The following is a 19367-nucleotide window of genomic DNA, read 5'->3' as shown; positions in this document are numbered from 1 at the left end:
GCTAAACTGCAAAGGAAACAGAGTTCTGGGGAAGAAATGCACACCACTAGCCACTCTTCCCTCCAGAGGAATAAGAGCACTTTGCTCCTAGCCATCTGGCCAGTGGATTTATCAATGCCTGTTGGGATAAAAAACAACATGAGATCACTTCCAGAACTTGTTTTCCATGCCAGGACTCAGTCTTGGAACATATGAAGAAATCAATGAAGGTGACCTGACAGAAAATGGCACGCATTCTGTCTCTATGCAGCCAGAGAGTCTTTCCTTCATCACTGAATAACTTCAGCCTGCTGTGACACATCTAGAATTAAGACAGAGGTTTCTGAATCACTAGATGCAGCTTCTAGGCAGGCTTCAGGCCTGTCTTCTCTTTTTAAGAAAATAGCCACTGTTTTTAACAACTTTGAAGGCAGGGCAAGGGTCCACAGATGGGACTTCACCTGTCACAGTTCTCAGATGTGGGATGGGGGAGAAGGGGAATTTTCCAAAGGACCTGAAATGCTGTGGCTTAATACTCAGTGAAGGTGTCCTTGGGCTGTTAAAGACTAACCTAGCAACAGCACCCTTCATTGTCTTTCTGGAGGGCTGCCCAGCCTTTCCTGTAGGTTATGTTCTTAGCCAAGAACTATAAAGTTAACCAGATGGTTACAACTGCAATCACGTAAAGATGAACCATTTTAAGAAAAAGACTTATGACCTCATCTTGGTTTAAACATAACCCTAACTAGCTTTGGTACTATGCAGAGAAGCCTGAAAAGAGCTTCAGGCTCACCCACACACTATCTCCTGGCTTGAGAAAACCATAGTTTGTTATTTCCATTGTAATTGCCCCCACAAAAGACCACCACAAACCAAAGTTTACAGATGGTAGCAGGATGAAAGCAAAGCATGGTTTGACTATCTGGAAGTAAGAATCTCTGACCATAAACAAACAAATAACTAATTAGCTCAAGGTACACAAGAAGAAGGAGAAGAATCTCAAAGGCTGGAGCTTTTTTCCCCACACTCACTCTTGTAGGGCCAAACCCTGCTTGTCTGTTGCATCTCAATAAAACCACTGTTTTTCACATCACGAGAAGACTCCCCTAGTAAAATGGGTAAATGGACTGCAAAGCAGGGGCAATAATCTCACAGCCTACAAGGCTAGGATGAAGTAATCAAACCTCCAAGTTCTAGGGATGCCAGCTCTTGGTTGGGAAATTCCTGGAGATTTAGGGTGGAGCTTGAGGAAGGTGAGGGTTAGGTAACAGGAGGGACCATACTCTGAACTCCAAAGCAGCCATTTTCTCCAGGGGAACTGATCGATGTCACCTTGAGATAAATTGTAATTCCAGGAAATCTCCAGGCCTCACCCGGAAGCTGGCAACCCTACTCCAAACTGCTGACCATGGTCTCACAGGGATTGCTCAAAGGATTATTATGGGATTGAGAGGAGGGTGTTAGGAGTGTGGGATGGGCAGACAAGTAGTGGGGTAGATTGTAGAAGTATGGAAGAAGCACGGCTGGAGGCAATCATTCTTCGCCAATGTTTTTTTTAACTGGAAAAAGGGGATGAAATATCTAGACATTTTACAAGGAGAGCATGATCACAATGGATAGTCGTGTTTGTCTGTAGAAGTAGAAAAGAGCAAGAGTCCAGTAGCACATTAAAGAATAACAAAAATTCTGGCAGGTTATGAGCATTCATGAGTCACAGCTCACTTCTTCAGATATCTGAAAAGTGAGCTGTGACTCAAGAAAGCTCATACGCTGCCAGAATTTTTGTTAGTCTTTAAGGTGCTACTGGACTCTTGCTCTTTTCTACTGAAGGAGATAGCATGGTCTCATAGACTGAAAAACAGAGGTTTCTGATTCCTTCAGACTGAAAACTATAATTCTTGACAGGCTAAATGAAAGCACAGGCCAAATGAGAGGTCCTCTTGATATTATTTAATCCTAATAACCCTCCCCAATTATACTTGGAAGGAAAAAAAACCCCAAAAGGTCTCACTTCGCTCAATGCTCACAGGACTGAACCAGAGCTTCTGCACGTTTCTTTGTTGTTTTAAACCTCAGCTTAATTATGCCACATAGCCTGACACTCCGCAGTTTACTGCTCTGTGAAATTAACTTTGAGTTAAACGCTAATTGCACATCAAAAAGCTTTGTGCGCATATTCACAGGGGGCAAAAAAATCTGCCCTTTTCTGTTTGTTTAGAGAAAATAGACCTCGCATGGATTTTGCTCCTAATTTCAGACTGCTGATTTATAAAAACGCAAAATGAAAACAGTCCATTTAAACAAAAACAACAACAACCCTGAAGTTTATACATGCTGCACATGTTTCGTTTTCATCAGTATACCTTTCAACCAATCTGTCCCAAGGAAGCCTGCATTGTGGAGCTTGGAGCCAGATTCCACATTAGGTGAAAAGCAGTCTTTAAATCAACGCTTAAAAAAAAAAAAAAAAAAAAAAAAGGGGAGTTGAGACAAAACTCTTACAGCTAAAAAAAACAAGGGTATATATGTATTATGATTATTCAGACCCGTATCTTTCCTAAGGTATTTTAAAACATTTTGGTAAACAGTGATTTCATTAAAGTTCATTAAATGATGCCTTTATTTCTCTTTATAATGTGTCCCAGCCCTTATTCTCCATATACAATTTATTTCAGTCTCACAGTGAAAAGAACATACTTCTCATTTCGGAAAGGCTCAACATAAATCACATACATTTATGCTAAACTGCAATAAGAAATCCTGAAACTTGGTCCTTCTCTGCCTTTGCCAAGAGCCAAAGATCCCCAAATGTAATCTAATAGGTTCCTTACATTCACAAAACTTTGAAACATGGATATGGTTCATACTTAAAGTGAACACTTCACCTAACCTTTATGCACAGCATCTGTAGGCAGTGCTTTCCCATAAGGCAACTTGAAAAAAGTGTGAGGACCCCAAGCAGGGGTTGTTTCGTGCGTGTGTGTGGTGACAAACTCTACTCATACAGAGGAGAAACTGGACACAAAACAAGCCCTGTTCAAATATAGCACTCCCTATCTCTTCAACAAAGACCTTAAATCAAAACTGACTTAATTTGCATGAAATCCAAGACTTTGGGACCGGCATAAACAGAAGGAGCTTCTCCTCGGGACTTTGCAAAGGAAGCTCTTATCTCCTTTGTGAAAGTGGGAAATGGGTGGGCTACTTTGCATGAGGGGGTATACAAAATATGCAAATGAGGAATCTGCTGCATGCAAAAGGCAAACTGGCCAGACAGCTGACAATCCTCATTCACAGGGGAAACTTCTCCGGCCTCCAATGGGAGTAATGAGAAAGGAACCCGACATGTTTGCTTCCCAGGGAGGGTGAAACAGATCCTGAATATTCATAAAGTGACCATTTAGTCATGGAAGTGTTAATTATTTCCAGCTCATGAAACTATGTGACCTCACCTGCTCCCCAACAGAATTTCAAAAGAAGAAGGCATAATCCAATGAAATGAGAGTTGATTTTGATCTCACAAGTTGAAAACGGAGCAAGGAAGAAAAGAAAGAGATATTCAACACAGATGAGGGACATAAGAAGGTTTCCTTTCTCAAGACTTCTCACAGCCGCAACAAAGATCATGGGCCATGCTATTAGACAGATACACAATCTTGTGATGGCTAAACTCTCCTTCTCTATCCATTCCCATAAGTTAGAATGTCTTTCAATTTTCACATCATAATTGGGAAAGTTTCACATCTTGTTCAGAAACCTGATTAATATTTGAAGGGAAGAAAAACAGCAGTATATTTAAGTAAAAAGTCTGAACCCAGTTGTGCGTGGCTATAAAAAAATAAATAAATCTGCAACATGTTAAGAGCGCAATCCTAAATAGAGTCACACCTTTAAAAGCTCATTGACTTCCAACCTCTGTGCAACTCTGTTTAAGATTGTGTATCACTATTGTTCATTCAATGTTAAAAAAAATCTTTACAAAAGTAAAACAACTTAACATTAAAATTTGTCCACATAATTCCTCAGAAGACTACATCTCTCACATCTGCATCACATACATGCAAGTTTTCACACCAGTAGCTGAAAGTCTTAATAGGTTTTTAAAAAATAAACTTAGCCAGTTGGTCTGATCAACAGCAACTAGAACACATCTTTCAAATCAAATTAATGATACATTTTCCTGTACTAGACACACTTAAAAGGTGCTTCATAAAATTACTCATGAGCAATACTCATTGATTTCAACAGCAATTACACCTTGTGGGTAGGTCTACAGGAATCCAAACTTTGATACACACACACACACATATAAAATCAGCAGAGAAAATAAAGAGAGGGACTAAAGAACAATGAAACCAACTCTCTTTCTAAAGGGCAATAACGTTGTTATTTAGGGCCAGAGATATAAGAGTTTTTATATCATTCATGCTTATGTATCCTGTTATAAAAGATGGAAGGAAAAATGAAAAAGAAAATAGAGTTTTTTCCCATCCATATTTTAAAACAGAGTTGGATTTTCAGCCAATTGGTTTGGTTCAGAAATCAAAAGTCAATAAAATATATATGAATGCAAAAATACTAACCTCTTGGAACTGTTATAAAATCTTTACCAAAATATCTGAATTTTATGGTGCATGATATTAAAATAGTGTATACAAAATTTAATCCTGGTAGTTTCATAGCATCACAAGAATATGGTTCAAATTCTATTACTTGCTTGATTTAACATTTTCTTTGCCCTTTCCATACATTATATCTTGTTGCTTTGATAAGGAAATTGCTTAATAGAAATCAAAACTTAATTGTGCTAACGTGTAACCAAATAATTTCAATCACAACAAAACATTTGAGCAAAGTAGAATCAGCCAATGGCTAGATTTAGCCTTAAAGCAGTAATTATCTTGACCTTGAGATGTGTGTCTAAGTTAAGGCAATTTCATGTTTCATTAAAAATATTCCCCATACATTTTCTTCCTCTCAAAACACTAGCTATTAGCAAATTGGTTGTAAGACCAAGTACACGTTTCCTTTCTTTCTGTTTGAAACTAGAAATGTAAGAGGGTGGCTTTAAAATGTTTGACACCCATTTAAAGCACGGAGTGTACAAAGGAAAATTCCTGGGTTTTAGAATGATGACTTTAAACCATTTTTCCCCCTGCTTATTTTCATTTCTTGCCCTTTGGTGACTACCAAAGTCTCAACAGGATAATCTTCTGAGCTGAGACCACTCAAGTAAGTTCAGGCTTCTTTTAACCCTAGTCACACATTCTTCTTTAAAGAACACTTAGTGGTGGTTTTACCAAGAGGCAGAATTTACACACACACACACAAACCATGTCTAGTTCAGAAAATGTTACTCAAGATCAAGAGGATGAATGAACTTGCAGCTGCTTTGGGGGCAACCCAGGCATCACCTGGTAGACTGGACATGTCTCCCACTCCCTTATTTGGGCCTCAATCAGCATACACTGCTGGAAGAGGGGGAAAGGCAAGAGGAAATGTAGGTCTGTCCCCAGGATTCTAAAGAGTCCCGCAGATGAGGAGTGAGAGCTCTGAACAACGGGGAGACCCTCATCCTGACCAATACACCCTGCTCATTTTTGCCCCACTGAGCCTTTGTCAAGCTTCTAAGATCTTAATCAATCTTAACTCTGACCTCAGGATCACAGGAGGAAGATGGATGAGGAAGTGAATGGCCTCTGACCTCCTCTGGCATTTGTCCTGCCACAGTCGGCACATTGAAAAACAATTGGGGTGGAACCTGTTCACAACCCTGCGGCCCTAGGTTGGTGTCCCTCTATCAGCTTTTGTAGACTGGAGATGGCTTTCTTCTCTTACGCCTTCAGTTCCATGACACAAATCTTTTTCTCCTCACAGCATTTATTTTCACAAGTTATCAAGGCAAGCAACTTTTTTTTGCTGAAGGAAACCGATAACCAAACATAAGATAAGCCTCCGTACCCAAATCCCAGATGCCCCTGTTGCCAGCTTGCAAGGAACAAAAGTTTGGATGATCAGACAATGCCATGATTAAGAAGCAATTCCTAGAAAAGCCTGGATTCTGGGAGGGCAGATAAAGAAAAGGTTTTGTCATGGTATTGGAAGGAAGACGTCACGTTTTACAAGGAGACCACAACAACTGATAAGGCTTACCTATTTAAGATTGCTTACTGGCGTGCAAGAAACTTTAATGGGCTGGTTTTATAATAGGAGACACAAAAGACAAAGGTTTCTTTCTTCCTCTTTATAAATGATCTCATCAGGATTTGTCATTAACTTGAGGTGTGAATAATCAGTTTTCATAAGTCCAGTAAAGCTTAACAGAGAGTTTTCAGGTACTTTCACTCAAGATCCTGATTTCGGGTGGGGGGGGAATGCTGCTCCTGAATCTCCTTCCTGAAATATCACCAGAGATTTGTTTCACAGTGTTCTGTTTGGCATGTGATTAGTTAATAATGTGTGGGTCAATGACTAAGAAGTGTTTTAATTCTGCATCAATCAAGGTCAGCCAATACGGCCCTAGCACCTCACCGAAACAGAATGCAAAGTCCTTTCTCTGCAAAAGGGGCAACTTCCTAGTTTGACTCTGTCTGTTTTTCTGACAGCCTAAGCTGCAAAAAACTACCAAGAACCGTCACTTTCAATACAGAGAAACAATTACAAAAAAAAAAAAAATTCTCCCTCGACGCCACCAGTCTACTAAAGAACATCGACTCAGAGTGTCATCTGCATGTTGGGAAGACTTTTGTTTTTGACACGCAAAAGGTTCCCAAGCTTCTGCCCCGCTCCAAGAGACAGAATAATTTACTCTAGACGTGGTGCCCTGTCATGAGGCTATTCATTTTTCAATTCTCACTCCAACCCTTCATAATTGCGTAGCCGAGAAGACGCTGCAATCATCCCTCCCCCCTCCTTCGCCCACTGACATTCACACATCTGATGAAAATATGAGAGCAAAGGAAGAGGTTTGTGCTTGGAGACGCTTTCCTGCCAGCTCTTTTAATTTCAGTGCATAAAAACGAAGTTCACATTGTCCCAAAATGATCCAACGGACCATCCCAGCAGAATCTGCTTTTTTTTGGGGGGGGGGGGGCAAGAGGAAGCTGCCATTTGACACCGGTTGTGAAAGAAAAACAAGCCAGTGATTGCTTTGCTACATCTTTTTCAACAATGGTGTTTTGGGGTGTGTTTTTTTAAAGCAGTTCAGTGATTACTTTTAGCAAAATTCAATTAAAATCAGACTGGCCATTGTTAGGTCTCGTTCAGCAATACAAAAAAGCTATTAATTTGTCAAAAAAAAAACTCATTAGAGATTGATCCTGAACACATGACTAAAGAAGTAATCAAATCTATAATTGGTAATAGACTACTTATCAACTCATGATAATGCATAACTAAAAATCACAGGGGTTCACAAGGGAGCTTTAAATCTTTTTTTTATTTTCTTTAAAAAAGAAAAGTAAGCTGCCTTTTATACCATTCTTAATCCCTAATTCTGCAGAGGATAGAGATGGGGTGGGGAGGGGGAAGCAAACAGATGACTTTTTGCATTTCTTAGAGTCTCCTAGCACGCCTTTTGTAAAAGAAACAATGGAACTTTCTGAGAAATGAAAATATTTCACAAAAGCAGCTATGTCACATATTCAAGGCTTATTTAGTGCAAAAAAAAAAAAAAACCTCAAATGAGACTCTAAAGAGTTACATTTCTTAAGAGCCTAAAAGAATTAAAAAGGAGGCTCCGGCTTGTGTTTCAGAGGGGAGAGGGACCAAAAACCACGTTTCTTGCTGGTGCAGTTGTTAACCTGGCAAGAATTTTCTGGCTGTAACTTTAAAAAAAAAAAAAAGGAGAAAGAAATCCCATTACATTAAATACTGGTAGCTCAGATCCATGGCTTATACAGTCATTCAGACGTAAGTTGTTAGGTGAACGCCAGTTCTAATCTATCCCCTAACAACAAATGTGTTTTGCCGTCTGTTGATTATTGGAGGTGCCATTTGTTCTGTCAGTATTATATTCTCCTTAGCCCTGCCACCTGGAACGGCTGGACTTTCTCATTAGACCCCTCTGTCCCACTGCATCCCACAGGGATTGCTAATTACTGGCTTTATTCCATCGACTCTCATCTCTGATTCAATTATGTGTACCAAGCCCTAATGAACTGTACAATGTGGCGGGCCCTACCTTGGCATTCTCCATTGCGCTCTTCATACCCAGCATTGCACAGGCAATTGCCAATGGGTACCAGCCATTCACCATCTGCCCCGCAGTACATTTTTGGCACATCCTTCTCTTCTGAATTGTTGACACATGAGCCACGAACTTCCACGAGAGAGGACGTATCAGCCCCGGTGATGGTGTCCGGAAACTGGGCCAGGTTGCGGACCGTCAATGGACACTTTTTATAGAAGACACGGACAGACACCAAGGCAATACAAGCCCCTACATCCTGGAAAGCCAGATAAAATCCCTTCTTGCTCAAGGGCCCCACATCACGTATCTCAGTATTGAGTTTCATGATCCGGTCGCCAATGTCCACCTGTGTGAAACTCTCGTCAGCAGCGATTGTATCAATCTTGGCAAACTGGCTCTCCCGAATAAAGCGCTCCTTATCGTTGCTCGACTCATAGTAGTAAAGGTTAAAAGTCTCTTTGCAAGTCCCCATGACACCTGGCAGGCTGTTGCAGTCTCTTAGTGTGAACTTGATTTCAATATATACCCTCTGAGCCCCTTCACGGGGAATCCAATCAGTTCGTAACCAATTGCTCTGACTTGGCTCCATCACATTGCAGACTTGATAAGTGCGGATTGGAGTATTTTTCTCATCCATAATGCTCACTTCTTCCCACTGTGAAGAACCAAAGGGATAAATGTGAAATGTGACAGTGTGAAAAGTATAATCAAACGTGCACCACAGAATTTAATTAGTCTCTTCCAATTGGCTTCATTTATTCCATTTATACGAAAGCCATTAAGAAAAGCTACACAGGATACATCAAACAGCTGAACAAACAAAGCTACCTCCTAAGAAGGAACAAGCTTGCAGTTCAGACTAGTTTAAATTCTCAGGGAACTGACTTTTTATTCTTTAAAAATATGACATATATGCCAACAATCTTGTATAATATTGTAAAGGGTAACATGATCTTAATAGGTTTGGACCACACTAGTAGGCACTTAACAACACTTGGGCAGATATCGTCCCCTGTAGTCAAGATGCAGAAAGGCTCATAAGCAATGTGCCCAAAGTGTTATACCTCATCTGTTGCAGCATATGGGGAAAGAACTAATAATGCAATCCGAAGCAGAGTTACAACCTGCTAAGTCCACTGAGGTCAATGGGCTTAAAAGAATGTTAGGACTGAAGTATAAATCAACCCAGAACTTCAAATTCACAATCTTATTATAGCAACCCGTCAACGCAGGCTAGAATTATGTCGACATTACAGCTGGAGGGGAGGACGAAGACTGAGAGAGTAGGCTTGCCTGAGGCTGTTTGTGATTCCATGGCTGCAATGATATTTAAAGTGTTGTGTTTCCATCTCGTGCCTCACACTGACAAACACTACACTACACCAGCTCACTCTTCCCCTGTGCTCTCCAAATCTATTCCTTGTGGCCAGTTCCAGCCTTTTCCATTTCTTCAACTATCTTTAGTTTGGAGTGACAACAGCATATATTCTGGCACCAACAAGTATCAAACCCACTGCATCAACTGAATGGAGACCTAATCCATTAAAGTGGTAAGGGATAACAGCAGACCACTTTTAAGCTTTTGCTCTTTCAAACCCAGAGAGAAAGGGGGGAAATACGAGAGACGCCCCCCTTGAATGATATCAGTGGAACTTACAGCATGCCTAACGTTTCTTTGGTTTGCATACGTGGTTTTAGTTTTAAGCCATTCTAGTTTCCCACACCTCAAGACAAGACAGTCGTTTATATTCTTGAGGAACACTAATGGCTTTAATGGAATTGCAATCATGTCTTTAAAATCTGGATTGCCTTTCTGAAGTGTGTGCTGATTCTCTAAGTCAGTTACCAAAAAAAAAAAAAAAACCCCTACTCAAAACACACATCTAGTCCAAAAATGCATCCTTGATATAAAAGTGAATTTGATTCCACATGTATCAAGCAATGTTCCAGCGGGGGCATAATGAACATGTCATAAGGGAAAGGAACAAGTGGAAATGGTCAATGGGGGCTATGAAAAATATTAAATGAGATTATGTTAATCACATGATAGAAAAAGAAAGACACCACTGGGAACTCTTCTATCTCCTCCCTTGGAAAAAGAAGCACGGTTATGCTGAATTAAAGTTTAAAGGGGGGGCACTTATTTTCCATTTTTGTAAAATAACAGCTGAGATTCCAGTCCACACAACAAAGCGTGTGAAAATTACATTCAGAAATCAGAGGATTAGATTGTAACTTCAAGAGGCAGTGAACTATTAAACAGTCTTGTGAAAATGGGCCCGTATGTACAAGGCCCAACCCACCCTTTAATATATTCTGTTCATCATCAAGTACTCTTCAGTTTTTAAAAAAAAATATATTTTAGGATTGCTAGATCTGTTTATAGATCTAAAGCAATTAACACCAAGAGTCACCAGAGTCAAGAGGATAATATTTAAGTTACTGCCCAGAGATACTTGTGAATTCAAAAAGGGGAGGGAGAAATAAATCAATACACCGTGTGTCGACCTGTGTCACCGATAACAGGGAACCCTGGAAAGCCATCTATCAATGTTAAACACTAACATGGTGCCCGCAACAGACAAGAGCTCTTTAATTTACAACTGCATTGAAACTAGTATCGTGTTACAATTTCGCCCTTTATGATCCATCACTTTCCATTCCCTTTATCATTGGGGGGGAGGGGGAACAGGGAGAGACCGAAGAGAAGGAAATAAGAATTGTCAATGGGATTTCCTTTAGCATGCCTTCACAAAAGAAGACTTGGTTATAAGGTTGGCTCCAAAGCCGACTTAAGCCTCTGAAAAGAGCACGGGTCACATTCAGTGGGCCCTCACTTGCAAGAATTCCTCACGGGGTTTTGATTCTGGTTTTCTCCTCTTTAGGCTTTGTTCGGAGTTTTCTTGAATTAGATATTTATTTTATTATTGAACAACTGAACTCAAGAGTCTCACATTGTAGGTTATTATTTGCAACAATTCTAAACGTGTGGTCAAAGACAACCTCCCCCCCCCTTTTTTTTTTTTCTTTGCTTTTTGGGATTTTCTGAAACCAGCTCTTCCCATGATTAAACAATTCACAGTAAAGCGTTCCAGACCCAAGATTTCCTTTCAACTGTGAATTTTAAAGGTAAATCATTAATTAAATGTATAATGTAACACATTTATTCCTCTAGGGCTGTTATGGATTTAGTAATGGTGCTATTCATGGGCAAAGTGGCCTATTTTTATCTCCAGCATCTCATATTAACACATAAAACACTTCACACTTCAAGAATAAGCTGCTCTGGATCTATAAAACAGGAGGTCTGTAGCGTACAGTAGACTACAGACAATATAAAAAAAGAGCAGAACTGATCCTTGAAGGCTATATCTTGTGGCGTTTGGGAAGAAACAGAAAGGAGTGTTTTCTTTCTGATGCTCTGAAGGCAATCTGCAACACATGAAGTTAGAACGAAAAATCTTTCCAAGCATTCTGTCTTGCAGACAGACTGTACACGCTTGAATTTTTCACTGCCAGCTTAAAATTAGAGCATGCACACACACAATTAGGAAACTAGTCATGTCCAAACACTGTAGATTGGATCCCCAAACTTGAAAAAGATTTTTAGAAGATGTAGGTGAAAAGAGAAATGATAGATACACCACACACACACACGCATGAGCAAATTATTACAAATCCCTTTGCTAACCAATGTGATTACTGACTCATTCAAAACGGAGAGATCTGAATCTACAGAGGGGATGGCCCTCGATGCCCCACCAGAAAGTCTAATTTGTTGACCTTTCCAGGGTATAGGACTAACTGAGATGCCTGACTTTCGCCGAGATAAAGCTGTACCTTTCCCCACTGTCAAAAGAGGAGGGCAATTGCCTGCAATCAGCAGTGAATGTGTGCTGTCTGCACCAGCAGAGGCCTGCCAATCACTCCCCTCTTTCTTGGGGGAGGGGGAACAAAAAGGTTCCAGGGACACCACAGAGTGCACAGGCAGAGCACAACTTGACTGCAGTCAAGTTCAGGCAGAGCAACAATAGGGGCAGGACAATACTCCATTTTCCCATGATAGGACCAATTCAGAGCTTATGCATAATGCATCACTAAATAAACAGCCTCACATTCCTTCAGCTTGCCACTATTTCATTCCCTTCTTCTTCTTCTCCTTTTTTTAATTAGGGGAATAAGGGAATGTTGAACTACAGTATATATTTCATTAACGCACTGAAAGAATCTGCTTTTGTGTTTATTACACGTCTGGTAATCTTTCAAGACTTTGCTTTTTAATTATTTGGACTTACTTAGGCATGCATTGTTTGCCTTTGAGCACAGTCAGAAGAGGTTTCCATTTAATTTTAAAGGGATTTGAGAGCATTTGAATATAGCTAGGAATCATGTGTGCATTGCTTGAATATCCCCTCCCCCCGTAATATTCACGCTGTGTGTGGCAATGAAAATAAGGTTTTGGAGGGAGGTAATTAATAAAACTCCTGATCTTGGAACATGCTGAGTACTCTTGGTTACCCAACATCTTCAGCAAGAATTACGACATGCTCAGCAACCCCCTCAGCACCACTGTACATCTGGCCACATGTTTATTGTCTCAAAATCCACTGCTAAATTAAGTGTGAAGGTCTCCATGTAGCTAAGAGAGCTGCAGTTTGGTTCTCTCCCAACGCTGAAATCTGAAAATGTGTTAGACATTCCCCATTCAGCAATGGATTAAACCAAGCACTTGGGTCTGCCTCGCTTCGCACAATGTCCTCCTCCCCATCCACACCCTCTCCCTAAAGAAATCAGACATTTTGCCTGATGTTAAAAGGAAAACTTGCAAATAGAAACCAGAGTACCGCCAAGGCGTACGGTGATAATTTAATTCAATCAATGCATCGCACCTTTAGAAATGTTTTAGGCATATTCTGGTCCCCCTCTGGTCCCTTCATTTAAAAAGTGGATCACAGTTACTCTAAATGCAACCTCACCGTTTCTTGAGCAGAAACAGGTGTGGATTCCTTTTAGCCTCCAGGATGCATTTCCTCGTGGTACTTCATTATAAACTAAGCATTATTATTCTACTACATTCCTGATTTTTAAAGTCCCTTTCCACTCTTTCAGTATATGGTTATTTCATGACAGACCTATCCATGGGGAGTATAAGGTTTCTCAACAAAGTGTAATTCGCAACACAGGCCATAGAAGAAATCTGACCTTCCCACCACAATCAACAATAATCGAGCTATTCAGATTTGCCAGAAGGTTACTAATAATCCCCCTTTAGCATCTTGATCGTAGTTAATTCAGAACTTACCCCTCCTTCCAAAGGGCTTGCTATCCACCCAAGCTCACCCTGAACTGATCTGGAATCCAATAGGGTAACTGCAAAAAGGCAAAATATATATGTATAAATATTAATTTCCATTTACTGAAACCCAGGCTGAGCGACAGAAACCATTTACCTGACTGTTTCCATATGTGAAGAGGAAGCTCCTACTCAACTGAGATTTCAATCAAAACTTTCCTTTTCACACTCATGCCAATACCTTACCAGCATAGCCTTTGTTTAACTTCACATCATAAGGTTCCGTTAAATACTTAGTGACCCTGATCCAGAGAAAGTCAGCCCCAGTGAAAGCTCATTATAATTCCTGGTAGGTACTTATGCATTGTTACCTCGCAACTTACGCCCTATCTCCGGATCAAGGCTGATACCAACAGAGCGTTTAATGCATTTCACGTATCTCAGTAAGCTTGACAATGGCTCTGTACAGTAAGTCATATTGCAGCCAGGATGCCAGGGCATAGCACGTCCCCTAAAGCCACGTTCTGACTTTCAGACCGCAGGGAGGTTTGAAGGGAGGGCCTCTCAGCTCACTGCTTATTCTCTTAACCGCTCTGCCCCATTTCTCGAAATGTAAACAAGAGCTTCCAAAGGTAAACCCAAAACGAAATAGTTCCCATTTAGAAAATAACAAAATCCAAAACAAGATAGACAAAACAGAAATGTGGATAAGGTTACGCTAGTCAGTTTATTCACTCTAATTTTATTTTGTGTCCAAAGCTGAAGAAGAGCTGAGCACCTTGTTGACTATATAGATGCCTGTAAGAAATGTGGGATTTGACATTTGGACCATCTAATAGGTAACTTGTGCAACGTCCTTTCGTTTGATTTGCGACAACTGTCCTTGTTTATGCTTGTTTGCCACTTCTAGTATTGAAATGCACACCTTTTCAGAATACCTTGACGAACATCACAGGCTAGCGCAGTATCGGCTTTGACACAGAGCGTATTCCAAACTGGTGTATCATAAATAGTGAAGTTAATGTGTTGTTCCCACTTTCTGGATGTTTAACAGCAGTTACGAGAGAAGTGGGTGCATTTTTTTAAAAAATTTTCCCCAGGCTAACATTTCTAACTACAGATGAGAGACTGCCTTTATGAGGAGTGGAGGGGATGGTTCTGCAGGAAACAACAGAGGGGAAAAACACAAGGTGAACAGCTTGTCTTGTGGCCCAGTGCTGTATTCGCTGCACCTCCCAAGACCCCTGTTAAAGATGGAGTGAGAGCTGGGGGTGTGTTAGGAGTGAAAGATGGCTCCCCTGGTGCAGATTCAACTTAAAGATGCCGAGACAGATTCAGTGAAATCTCAGCTACTCAATCTCTCCCCAAGGAAGAGCCTCAAAAACCACAGGTTCTAAATAAATCAGAACTCGAGAGTTTTAAACTATAACAAGGAAGGGGGAGATTCCCCCCTTTTTTGTTGGAAAAAGGAATAGTTGTATTATTTATCTGATTTCTTAGCCAGGAAAAAAGATAATCTGAAAATGTCGTGCTATATGTCCCCCCCACTGCAGAAAATCGAGAATGGAGAACTATTTGTAGAAAGAGAGACAAAGCCACCTCCAACCGGCCTACCACTTCTACGCTAGAGAGCACTATTGTTACAACCCTTTGGACGAACGCAAAACAGACCAAGGAGGCCAGATAAATAAATAAAGGATGGGGATGAAGAGAATAAAGGGAAAGCAAAGAAGGGGGGAAGATTTTTTTTTTTTAAGGAACAGTGAATTTCCCTCAGCTGCCAGCATCTGCAGCAAATCCATCCGCAAAAGCCGCAGATTTCACAGTTCCCAGTTGAAACGGTGTATCGCCCTACATCAGTGCCGCTGGGGCCTTTAAAAGAATGAAACGAACAGGTTGCACTGAGCGTTAGGGTAGATGACTTGCGGTGGCCCTGAAAAGGGCATCCGTCCCTCTCTCTCTGGCGCGCGCACCCCTGTCCTCTGCGCCAGGCGGGGTCAGGGCATTACCGGCCACCGGGGCACGTGCAAAGCCAGGGAGACGCTGTTGCAAAGCGTGCGCCCCCGACGGCGCAACCCAAAGCCCCAAGGCGGGGCATCGACTTCTGCGGGCCTCTTCAGGGCGACAGTCCCGCGCGGGGAAAGGCGCCCCGGAGTCCATCCACCAGCCCCGGAGCGCAGCAGCAGCAGCCCGAGAGGGAGCGCGGGGCGTCCAGCGAGGAGTCCGGGGGGAACTTTCGCTCGGGAGGTTGGAAGCGCCGCCAGGCTGGGAGAGGTCCGAGGGGGGGGGGGTCGCTCGCCGGCAGCCCGGACCGGTCGGGCCGGCGGGCGAAAGGCGGCGCGCGGCGCAATCCAGGTCAAGTTCCCACGCGGCGGGCGCGCGCGCTGGCGAGCTGCGGGACGTCCAGGCTGCTGCGGCAAAGGGCCCCCTCCTGGGGGCAGGAGCCCGGCCGGCGCTGCAAACGTCAGGCTGCCAACCCCGAAGGCAAACCCAAAAGTAGACCCTCCCTCCTTCCCAACCCCCCCCCCCCAAAGCCGAGGCGCTCCGGGGCTCCGCAGCCGAGCGAGGACCCCTCCGTCCGTCCGTCCGTCCGTCCCTCCCTCCGACAGGCTGCCTGGAACTTTGCCCTGCCGGCTCAGCCCGGGACTCCCCTCGTCCGTCCGTCCCTCACTCACCTTCGTTGGCCGGGTAGACCCGCGAGCCGGTGACCCCCTCGCTAACCCCAAAGAAGAGCGACAGGACGGCGAAGTGCGCAACCCCGGCCATGGTGTTCGGGCGCCAGCGCTGCTCCCCGCTCCTCGATCCCAGTGGAATAACTGCTTCAATGGGGAGTGCGGCAGGCGGTAGACATTGCCAAGGGGGCGGGGCGGCCGCGTGACGTCGGCGCGTCCGTCAAGGCCGCCCGCCTCTCGCGGCGGCCCCTGGCAGGCCAAGCCCCGCCCCCCCGGGCCTGGACCGCGCGCGCGGCTCCTCCTCCTCCTCCTGCGCCCCGGCCGCTTGGCCCGGACGGGGTGAGAGGGCGGCGGCGGCGGGGCGCTCTCCCTTCCCCGGGAGGCGTCCGCGGAGCCTCTTTCCCCGCTGGCGTGGAGACTTTGCATTTCCCGGGCTCGGGGCGGCTCATGAGCGGCGTCCGGGATCTAATTCCTGGGGAAGGGAACGGTGAGCCCGGGAGGAGGGAAGGGTCATGTGCAAAAAATGAAATTCGCATCCGCCTCGGAAAGGGTAATAAAGAATTGCAATAATAGCTCGGCGTGTTGTTGGGTGCTTTTTTTCTTTTCTTTCCCCAATACTGACGAACGGAAAGAATTTGCAAAGGACGTCTGCTGGACGTCCCGGAGTTGCATTTGAGACCTCTCGCTCGCGCTCTCTCTCGAGGAAAGGTAGCCTCGAACAGCCGGAGGGATCGGAGGAGGTGGCGGTGATTCACCTTTTGTTGAATGCAACCCGCGCGGCCTCTTCTCTCCCCCCCCCTTCATATCGGGCTTACATAAGAAGCCCCCCCCCCCCAAAAAGGTTATTTTGCCCTGGCGGTTGGCGGGCCGCACCGTCGGCGCGGCCTCCTCGCTTAATCCGGCGTCTTTCCCAAGGCGTCTCGGCCGAGGCGGAGGAGGCGTGCTGCGAGCCGCGCGGGGGGCTCGGAAACTTCTGACAAGCGAGCGGGACAATGGGGCTTTCTTGGAAGAGCCGTCGGGATCAAGCCTGGACTGGTCTACCCGCGGGTAAATTCCATGGGATTCAATGGGTTGACTCCCAGGAAAGTGCACTTCTGACCACCCTCTCCTCCCCCCGCTCCCCTTTCGCAACACGGGAATGCAAGGTTTCTTGACCAGAGCTGCGGGATTCAGACGGGTCTTTTCAGAATAGGGTTGCCAGGTCCCTCTTCGCCACCTGCGGGAGGTTTTGGGGGGGAGAGCCAGAGGGGGGCGGGGTTTGGGGAGGGGAGAGACTTCAATGCCATAGAGTCCAATGGCCAAAATGGCCATGTTCTCCAGGGGAACTGATCGCTATCGGCTGGAGATCAGTTGCAAAAGCAGGAGATCTCCAGCCAGCACCTGGAGGTTGGCAATCCGACTTCGGAAAGGGGTACTCAGAACCAACCCGGCTGCTAAGGGCAGGCGATCCGACGGGACTCCATCCCCCCCCCCCCAGCTGCGGCGCTCTCTCCCTGGAAAGCGAGCCCGCCTCGCGGGAGATTTGGCAGGAAAAGACAACGCGTTCCCCGCTGCTCCTGTTCGAGACTCCAGGTGTTCTCGGGGGGTAGAGGGGGGGGGAAATAAAGGAAGCCACAGCCTTCAATTTGCAAGATCTGAGCAAGGCTGTCAAAGATAGGACATTTTAGAGGACTTTCATTCATAGGGTCGCCATGAGTCGGAAGCGACTTGACGGCACTTAACACACACACACGGGGGGGGGAGGCAGCGGGGGCGGAGGGTGGCAGCCTAGTAGTTTGCAGTCGCGCGTTCTGCCGCTTGCTTCCCCCCCCCCCCCACCTGCGGACGGGCTGGGGATTTCCTTCCCCCCCTCCTCTGCGCGTCGGGGCTTGGCCCACAAAACGGGAAGGGGGGGGGAAGCAACCTCGCCGCTTTCATTCACGTAAACGGGGGAAGGGGGTGGTCAACAAATAAAGGGGCCAGCCCCCAACGTAAAGCAGCAGCGCCACCTCGTGGGTTGACGCTTGGAGAAGAAAAGTCGAACAAAGACGTCAACGTGACAAGGTCATTTGAAAATATATATATATATATATATATTCTCACCAAAGTCTCTCCGTCCTCTCCCCCCCCCCACTTATCGCCAAACTGAAAGGATGCATAAATAATAGGTCCCTTCACCTGCTCCTAGCTGATTTTCTATGCTTTAGGAGATCGAGACAATGCACGCTACGGTACGTTGAAAACGTCCTGCTTTAAATACACATATGTGTGTAATTCAGAGTGGGTAGCCGTGTTAGTCTGTCTGCAGTAGTAGAAAAGAGCAAGAGTCCAGGAGCACCTTAAAGACTAACACGAATATTTTCTGGCAGGGTAGGAGCTTTCGTGAGCCACAGCTCTCTTTAGATACAGCTAGAATGTGAATCCATCTGTCTTTAAGAAGAGGGGAGTGAATTCAGACAAGCATTAGTATGTAAATGTTAACAGTATGTCAATGTGAATAGCAGGCGTGATGGGATTAGGTGTGGTCTGCAGAAGAGTCTGTGATGTCCAGGGGAGAGATGGGTGTGGAGAAAGCAGCATTGGTAATGAGCCATGAATGCAAGGTCTTTATTCAGCCCAGGTAAATGCATTGTCTTTAGTGTCACCTATTTATGGCGACCCCTTTTGGGGTTTTCATGGCAAGAGACTAACAGAGGTGGTTTGCCAGTGCCTTCCTCTGCACAGTAACCCTGGTATTTGATCTCCCATCCAAATACTAACCAGGGCTGACCCGGCTTAGCTTCTGAGATCTGAGAGATCAGGCTAGCCTGGGCCATCCAGGCTAAATACACATATACATACGTATAAATACCATCCAGAGAGATGTACTAAAAGGAATGACAAGAATGCTCACTGGGGGAAAAGGGGATATGCCTGAAGGGCCATTGGATATATTGGGAGTCAGGAGGGCAAGCTGACTTGCATGGGCTCCATTAAAAAAATATTACAGGACAGAAAAGTTGCAATGAAAATGAGAAATGGATATTGAGAATGACAGCTCCCCAGAGTGAAATGATGGTCCTTAGTACAGTGACGGTCCCCAGCCCCAGATAAAATGCTCTGGGACTGAAATGGCAAACCCCCAGAGTGGAATGACAGCCCCCGAGCTGGGAGTCGCATATGTGTTCTAGGACTGGAATTACAGCCCCCAGAGTGGAATGATGGACCCTGGGCCCAGATTAGGGTTGCCAACCTCCAGGTGATGGCTCAAAAT

At 44.4% G+C, this 19367-nt stretch overlaps 1 protein-coding gene across 1 annotated transcript in view; it reads right to left on the bottom strand.

Moving 5' to 3' along the window:
* The window catches only part of EPHA4 (EPH receptor A4), a 172293-nt gene extending 156064 nt beyond the window's left edge, over positions 1-16229 (bottom strand). Inside the window, exons 1-3 of the mRNA XM_056850584.1 lie at positions 16139-16229; positions 13473-13540; positions 8162-8825 (exon numbers count right to left, since the gene is read on the bottom strand). Coding sequence (XP_056706562.1) covers positions 8162-8825; positions 13473-13540; positions 16139-16229 — 823 coding nt within the window. The remainder of the gene's footprint in view (positions 1-8161; positions 8826-13472; positions 13541-16138) is intronic.
* Positions 16230-19367: the final 3138 nt, after the last annotated feature.

This window comes from Euleptes europaea, chromosome 5 (genome assembly GCF_029931775.1).
Source record: "Euleptes europaea isolate rEulEur1 chromosome 5, rEulEur1.hap1, whole genome shotgun sequence".
In the NCBI taxonomy this organism is placed as follows: Eukaryota; Metazoa; Chordata; class Lepidosauria; order Squamata; family Sphaerodactylidae; genus Euleptes; species Euleptes europaea.
This window is presented reverse-complemented; position numbering and strand designations above follow the sequence as displayed.